Source organism: Amphiura filiformis, chromosome 4 (genome assembly GCF_039555335.1).
Source record: "Amphiura filiformis chromosome 4, Afil_fr2py, whole genome shotgun sequence".
Taxonomy (NCBI): domain Eukaryota; kingdom Metazoa; phylum Echinodermata; class Ophiuroidea; order Amphilepidida; family Amphiuridae; genus Amphiura; species Amphiura filiformis.
In genome coordinates, this window is record NC_092631.1 from 53,518,773 (window position 1) to 53,526,565 (window position 7,793).

General features: G+C 35.1%; 1 protein-coding gene across 1 annotated transcript; it reads left to right on the forward strand.

Annotated features, from left to right (window-relative positions):
- The first annotated feature begins 1,750 nt into the window (after positions 1 to 1,750).
- Positions 1,751 to 7,591, forward strand: LOC140149872 (monocarboxylate transporter 12-like). The gene is made up of 3 exons (XM_072171898.1): positions 1,751 to 1,885; positions 4,175 to 4,972; positions 7,111 to 7,591. Exons 1-3 carry the CDS (start codon positions 1,855 to 1,857, stop codon positions 7,224 to 7,226), a joined length of 945 nt encoding a protein of 314 aa, XP_072027999.1. The 5' UTR covers positions 1,751 to 1,854; the 3' UTR covers positions 7,227 to 7,591.
- Positions 7,592 to 7,793: the final 202 nt, after the last annotated feature.

The window sequence follows — 7,793 nt, forward strand, 5'->3', positions numbered from 1 at the left end:
CCTCCTCTCTTTTTTCCTCTCTCTCTCCTTTTCCTCTTTTTCCTTGGGCTAGGGGCGGGGCCCAAATAGCGCTAGGGCAGGGGCCCAAATCGTCGGCTGTATTCCATAGTGGCGTATAGTGATTTTTGGTCATTTTTTTTATGTTTTTAATGATGTTCTCTTTCATTTTTCTAAGTCTCATCAGTCATAATTAGCTAATTAATTAGTAATTAACTAATTAAATGTGGCGTATAGTTACAAAGTGACATTTTTGTATTCCATAGTGGCGTATCGACCATACGCCACTTTTTATACATTTTATAATTATGAAATATCGGCAAAATGAAAAACATCGTATGTCATAGTGGCGTACACGTATCGGACCTATACGCCACTATGGAATACCGCCATAGGGATTACACGGCGACCGAGGTGGCGTACGGTTAACGTTAGGTTAGGGTATTCCGTTTTATTTGTTTTCCATAGTGACGTATAGTTTTATTTTCAGTTTGCCAGCAATAGTATGTATTTATTTCTTTTGAAAAATATATAACAATAAAATCTATTTAGTTTACTACAGAAATTTCACATCATTTACAAAATATAATGAATGTCTGATTTACACAACTCGATTTTAAATTGGCATTTCTTCAAACCCGATTTTCTCGAAAAGTTGTTTATTCGCGGCGCCCCACTATACACCACTATGGAATACAGGCGACGAAATAGACAATTTTTGCCAGGGGGCAATTGCCCCCCTACCCCAGGCAGCTACGCCACTGTTTGCATGTATTTTATGTGTGCTTAAAATGACTCAATTAATGTACTCTAACTAAATTTTTCTCCGTTTCTTTCTTTTTAATGTACCGTGTTCAATTTTTGTGTGACTTTGTAACCAAAGGTGGTATTGACATGGAGTCTTCACTAATGTGGAGCTTTGAATACGCTGAAAATGAAAATGTAAGAACCCAAAATTGACCTGTGCCTACTTCAGACTGATTTTGCTTGATCGCATCACATGACAAACAAATTGGTGTGTAGCCTATAGGCTAAAGTAGCAAGGTCTCCGTGTCTTGGAAAAATCTACGGAATTTCCTTGTGCTGTTGAATTTTGTTGGGTCATGTCAGGGTTAATTGTTTATTCATTCATTTCCATTCATTTTTCAGATCTTCCTATCATTTTATTTTATTTTTTATTTTATATAAATATATTCCCAGCAAACACAAAAACGTTTTTAAAACGTTTTAAATAAGTTTTGGGTTTTGGTTTAGGTAAAAACGTTTTAATAACATTAAAATGTCGGGTTATATAAAGGTCATGAAATCGTTTTAAAGCGTTTTGTATGAAAACACACTACAACAATATATTTTAAATGTTTTCGAAATTGTAAACTGTTTTTGCAAACATTTTTGGCCAAATATTTTGTCAACACTTAAATAACATTATGTTAAAATATTTGCACCCAGCAAGCACAGAAATGTTCTTAAAATGTTTTTTACAAAACGTTTTAATAACGTTTAAATGTCGGGTTATATAAAGGTCGTGAAAACATTTTAAAAACGTTATTGTAAATATTTTGGGCAAGGCAAACATTAAATTAAAGCAGTAAATTACCAACAAATGTTATTTAATGTTATGAAAACGTTTTATACCATTAATGTATCCTTTATATAACCCGACATTTAAACCTTTTATAACCTTTTGCGAATGATGTCGAAAACGTTTTGTGTTTGCTGGGTTATTTGTAAACATTTTTACATTCAGGTATCGTATCTGGTGCGGTCAGCAAAACCATACAACCGCGTTTTACAATAACTATTTGCGGATTGTTGTCTGCTATTGGACTCCTCTGTGCATATGAAGCTTCAAATACTATGGAAATGGCATTGGCTCTTCTTATAACAGGTTTGTAGAGAAAAAAAAAAAACGAGTGCCACATACCTGCTTGTCTGCTTATTTTGTTATTACTTCTGCCATCATAATATCCATCATAAGGTGCGGATCTTTAGACAAATTTATCTGGATTGTTGTGATTCATGATTTGGAAAGTTCACTGTATCAAATCTAGGGTAAAAGATGATATTTTTACCCACTTTTTCAGTGATGTTTCTCTGATATATTCTTATTAGTAATAGTTTCTACAGACTGGCAACCCATACCACTTGTCATTATATTTTTAAGAGCTCAAGACTGTCACAGCTGGCGTTGTGATGAGTTGATCACAGATGTTTTTATGGTAAAACTCGATGGTTTTGTTAAAATTGCATTTAAAGTTTTAAAAACTCACGGTCAATACGTGTAGTCCTCTTCCCATCACCCACCCCACCAGAAGGTGACACAGAGGAAAAACAGCAAAACATCCACAAAGCGTTTTCAATTTGTGGCTAAACTTGACTGCATGGGCAATGACGAAACAAAAACCAAGAGAAACCACCAACAGTAAGACATACGAAGCTGATGAATCCAAAGACCTTGTTGGTGTTTTCGGAAACATGGTCTCTCTACAGCTAGCAAATGACACAGAAATCTGTGCCATACGTTAGTCTACCCAAAGGATAAGTAAGATCCCCTTCAAAATTCAGAAGCATTTTGATGCAATCACATTAGCCTTTTATTGTCCAAAATCATATATCGGTGAAACTGGACGCTTTTTCGGTGTCAGGCTCCAGGAACACCAAAAGGATAAAGCAACAATTTAAACTATAGCATAACACTAGACCAACTGGTAAATCCTCCATCGCGGATCAACATATTTCTGCTATCATTGACTTACGGTCATTTCAAATATTGAGATTTAGTACAGACCACAACACTGAATGGGATCAGGCCAAAGTCATCCTGTACAAGTCTATGGAAACTATTCACGGTTTTTCCCATTATCTCAAAAACGTCATTATGTCAGTTTTTGTCTTGTTGGGGCAGTATAGACGAATCCAATTTCACGCATTATTAGGTCTTCAGAATCTTGCATCCTATACATTTGTACATAACCTACCTGTCCGATAAATGTGTGTATCGGTCGCCTGGAGCTACAGGTTTTTTTCATATTTTTAACCTCTTCATAGAGTGCATAGTTCATTTATTTTATGTGCAAAGGTCACCATGTATGGCTCTCTTGGTGTGATTTTTGTTTTGTAAATTGTGACATATATATAAAAAACATATTTTTGACCAAAAATCATATTTTAACCAAAAATCACATTTTTGACCAAAAAAACATATTTTGACCAAAAATCATATTTTTGACCAAAAATCACATTTTTGAGCAGAAGTCACATTTGTAAGCAAAATCGTGTTTTTTTTATACTAAAAATCGTGTTTTTGACCAAAAAGGATTCTGAAGACATAATAATGACAGAGTTGGACGGATACTTTCGCATGATACCTGAATGTATCGCTCTCGCTAGAGTTTTCAAATATCACGCTCGACTTCGTCTCACGTGGTATTTGAAAACTCTAGCTCAACCGATATATTCAGGTATCATGGTCACTCCGTCCAATTTTATATCATTGCTGGGTTCCATCCGACCTGAAATGTGAAATGAAGCAGCCTAGGCGGGGATTTAAAACTGCATTCCATCACTCGTGTTACACGTAGGCAAAAGAAAGCTTACAACACAGTACAATTTAAGCGGCTTTTATCTTCCCAATTGGGCGGTCACAACACCAGTTTGTTGCGGATAAAACCCAGTAATGAATGATGGGACCCAAATGATGATGAACTTTACTTGGCTCGTTGGATTAGTCTATAGTCAGAGAGCCGGATAAAACTAACAGATGGCTTAAAGAGGCTTTTTGGATCAGGAGAAGATAAAACAATATTCTGAAACTGAATATTCTGAAATTCAATAAAGGTTGACCAAAATATGTTTGGATGGTTTGAAAATATTGAGACCCTCTAAAGCCCCATCAATATACGATCATCGTTTTACAATGAATTTTATATAATTAACTTTCCAAATCATCATAAAGCGATATTTCATGTGATAAACATTTTTCTATTATAATATAACAACGATTATTTGTTTTTTATTATTATTATTATTATTATTATTATTATTATTATTATTATTATTATTATTATTATTATTATTATTATTATTATTATTATTATTATTATTATTATTATTATTATTATTATTATTATTATTATTATTATTATTATTATTATTATTATTATTATTATTCTTCTAGGTTTTTCGACCGGGACCACAACCGTAGCGTATGGCGTTCTACCAACATACTTCGACAAATATTACAACATTTCTGTTTCAATTCTTAGTTGTGGTATGTCTTTTGGAATGATCGTAATGCCTCTTATCACTCAGTTATTTCGGGATATATACGGATGGAGAGGTGCAATGCTTCTACTCTGTGGAATAACTTTTCATTCTATATGTTGTGGCGCGCTGTTCAAACCAGTAGACCAAACGTATGGTTTGTTATCACAAAGTAACTTTTCAAAAGAAGCGGAAGATACTCGTGGAACAAGAATCAGCCAATTGCGCAACATAACTCGTAGCCTGGACATAGATTTATTTTTCAACTCTACTTTTCTGGCTATCATGTCCATTTATCTTGGGAATGGATATGCTACAACTGGATGGCTTATCTATATAGTGCCTCATGCTCTCGATTTGGGCTTCTCACCCTATGAAGCATCCATGGTTGCAACTCTTGGTGGTATCGGTAATTTAGTTGGTAATTGTTTATTACCTCTCTTGGGAAAGCTATTATCAAATCAAGTCCAGCTTTATTCTTCAGTTACTGTTATTTCATGTTCTTTTGTTCTGGATTATGTAGCTAGTTACTTCTTCTCGTATTTTGGAGTGGTTACGTGTTCTATTATATATGGTTTAGCAAGAGGAATCATGACTTCATCATGTTATGCAATACTTGTTGATGTCTTGGATGAAAACCAAATGATTAATGCTATTGGATGGTTATATGCAGGATATGGATTTTCTTCTCTTTTAAGTGGATTCGTATGTGGTAAGTGTTGTTACAAGAACCTATCATTTATTTTTAGCTGTGACGTAGTAGTTGACGTTGTTGAAATCATAATTCTCTTTATAACACGGTTGTTTGATTTATTATTTATTAGTTTTTCAAACAAAACATCATGTACAACCACATTTTAGGCTTAAACAGCTAAATTTGATATCATGCTAATGTATACAGATGCTTTTGAGTCATTCTCAACTTTGATTTCCCTTTTTTTAAATAAAATTATTCACTTTTATAGCATTTTCGGATATAAAATGTATCTATTAATGACAACATTGGTGGCGCTATTTAGTTACTGGAAATTACTCTTTCAAGCTTTTAATACAGATAATTCCTTTTATTGTTTGATGAAATATGTTTATAAAATTTCTTTGTTGCTTGTTTCACCTATTCCAGCTGTTTTAATGACAGTATTAATCACCTACCACTTGCAAATGAAGAAATATGATTTAGGGTAAATAGCGCCATCTATAGTTTGCATTTAGTCAATAATGAAGCCAATTCTATATACATCAAACAACCGTGATAACCACCATCCTTGTAATCGTTGTCGCAACCTAGACGTATTCCACCAGCCGTCTACACTGCGCATGTACTATGTTATGCTTCGTAATGACGACTGATTATCTTACAGTTCAAATTGTGGCGGACCCATGCTTGCGACTTTGGTTAATGCCGTGTGTACTGCGCCGCGGTGCGCCGTTGTGACAAGATCACGCTCTGAAGTTCTAAAAACAACAAACTCGGTCTTGGACACAACTGCGCATTCTCAGTGAAAGTTTGCAACCTACTTAATATTCATGTGCAACCAGAATCTGGTTGCAAAAGTCCGCCACTTTTTTTCCATGTAGTTTTCTCAGTCGTCAATCCAGAAGATTGACGAATGAGGGCAGCAGTCTAGTTGCAACCATCGTCGCTGTAATCATCATCACCGTCGTCGTAATCATTATCTTCAGTTTATATGAGGCTCTTTAATTGTATCGTGATAAAACAAGGAAAAGGACAGTATGAATACCAAACGCCGGATGTTTGAAAAAAACAAAAAAATAATTTGCGTTTCATTTGTTGTAGATTAGTAAGTAAAAGAATATTATTCACCCGAAATAAACCCAATCGGCATTGTAACTTTCGATTTTGGGACAATCTAACATATCGGGGAAATTGCTCTAATTATTGTTCAAGCATTCATTATTGTTTTCATTAACAATATTTTAAATAATTAGTTTATATATGTAATATTTATAATTTTTAAACAATTTATATTCTATTAAAACATTTTAATTAATATTCTGTACGTACATAAACCAATTTTTCCGATAGGTTAGAGGGCAAATTGTCCCAAAACTGCACACAATGCATTGCAAATTTCAATGCCGATTTGGCTTATTCTACGTAACACTATAAATCCGTCTTATTGGCCTGTCGTGCATGGACAGTGGCGTACCGTGGCCCCCCAACCCCGGGGGGGGGGGGGCTGAAGAAAATTCAATTTTGCCGCCCCTTCCTCAACAGCCCGAAAAGGTTGCCCCAATTTTTTTCTCGGTCGTTTGAAAAAGTGAAGAGCAAAAAAAAAAAAAAAAAAAAAAGGGTTTCAGGCGCAAGCGCCCTAAAAGAAGCACATTTTGATGTATAGTACCATTTTTTCAAAAATTTTTATGCTTTATCAAATTTTTCCGCCCTTTTTTATTTACTAATTCTTTTTGCCGCCCCCTTCGTTTTGGCCGCCCCTGTTTTTGCCGCCCTTCATTTTGGCCGCCCCTTGCTTCTACCCCCGGGGGGCTGGCGCCCCAAAAGCCCCCCCAAAAAAAATACCCGCATGATGGAGACCAACAAAGCGTACTTCCGTATTTATCGGCCAAAGCCCGACATCTGAAGATAATTTGCTTCTGTAAACTTGAGTGTTAAAACGGTTTGCACTCATATCGATATAGCATGCGTTGCATTATTAGCACATAACACTCGCAAAACGCAAACAACCGCACTCGGACATGCGAAATAAACTTGCACTATTTTGGTGTCTGTGAGCGACACGCGAATATGGCGGATTTGGTTTGCTTTGATTTGGGTGTATGTTCTTTGGAAATGTCTCATTTTTTTCTGCAATCATTTAATTTTAATTTTAGGTTGGTTGTTCGATCAAACTGGAAGTTATGGACTTACGTTCTTGGTGCTTGGTGCCGTTTGTGGTGTATCACTCTTTCCGAAATGCGTTGACGACTTAAGGCGGAAACCAGGTTGATGATTTTAGCAATTAAGGGTTGATGGATTTTTTTGTTGAAATTTACCAGGAGTGATAATACATAATAAACGTGATAAAGTGCCATACCGGTAAAAAAGCGCCCTCTTTGGCAATTAGAAAATACCGTTGTGACATGATGCTTACATCAACGTCAAGGGCGTAGTTGTAGCTCTCAAATGCCGTTTGTTCTGTTCAATTTGCTTGTTTTAATCTTTAGATATGTTTAGTTAACGACGAAAGGGTAAAACCACAATTGTGCCACTTTTACTAGGGAAGGGGGTTGTACATGTAAATCAGTGATAGCATCAAGTGTATCAAGAGTTCCTTCGTGAAATCAAAAGAATGCATCAATTACACAACAATACAAAAAAATTGTATTGTTTTTATTTTTTTATCATGATACAGGAATATTGATTCTCTTTTCCACTTAAAACAGATTAAAAGATAAATAATAATTTACATTCTGCTGTAACATTGAATACATGTGCATGTCAATGATTTTATCATGGTAAATTCTGTTCTCTTTGTCACTCAAGACATGTTAAAAGACAAACAAATATTGCAAAC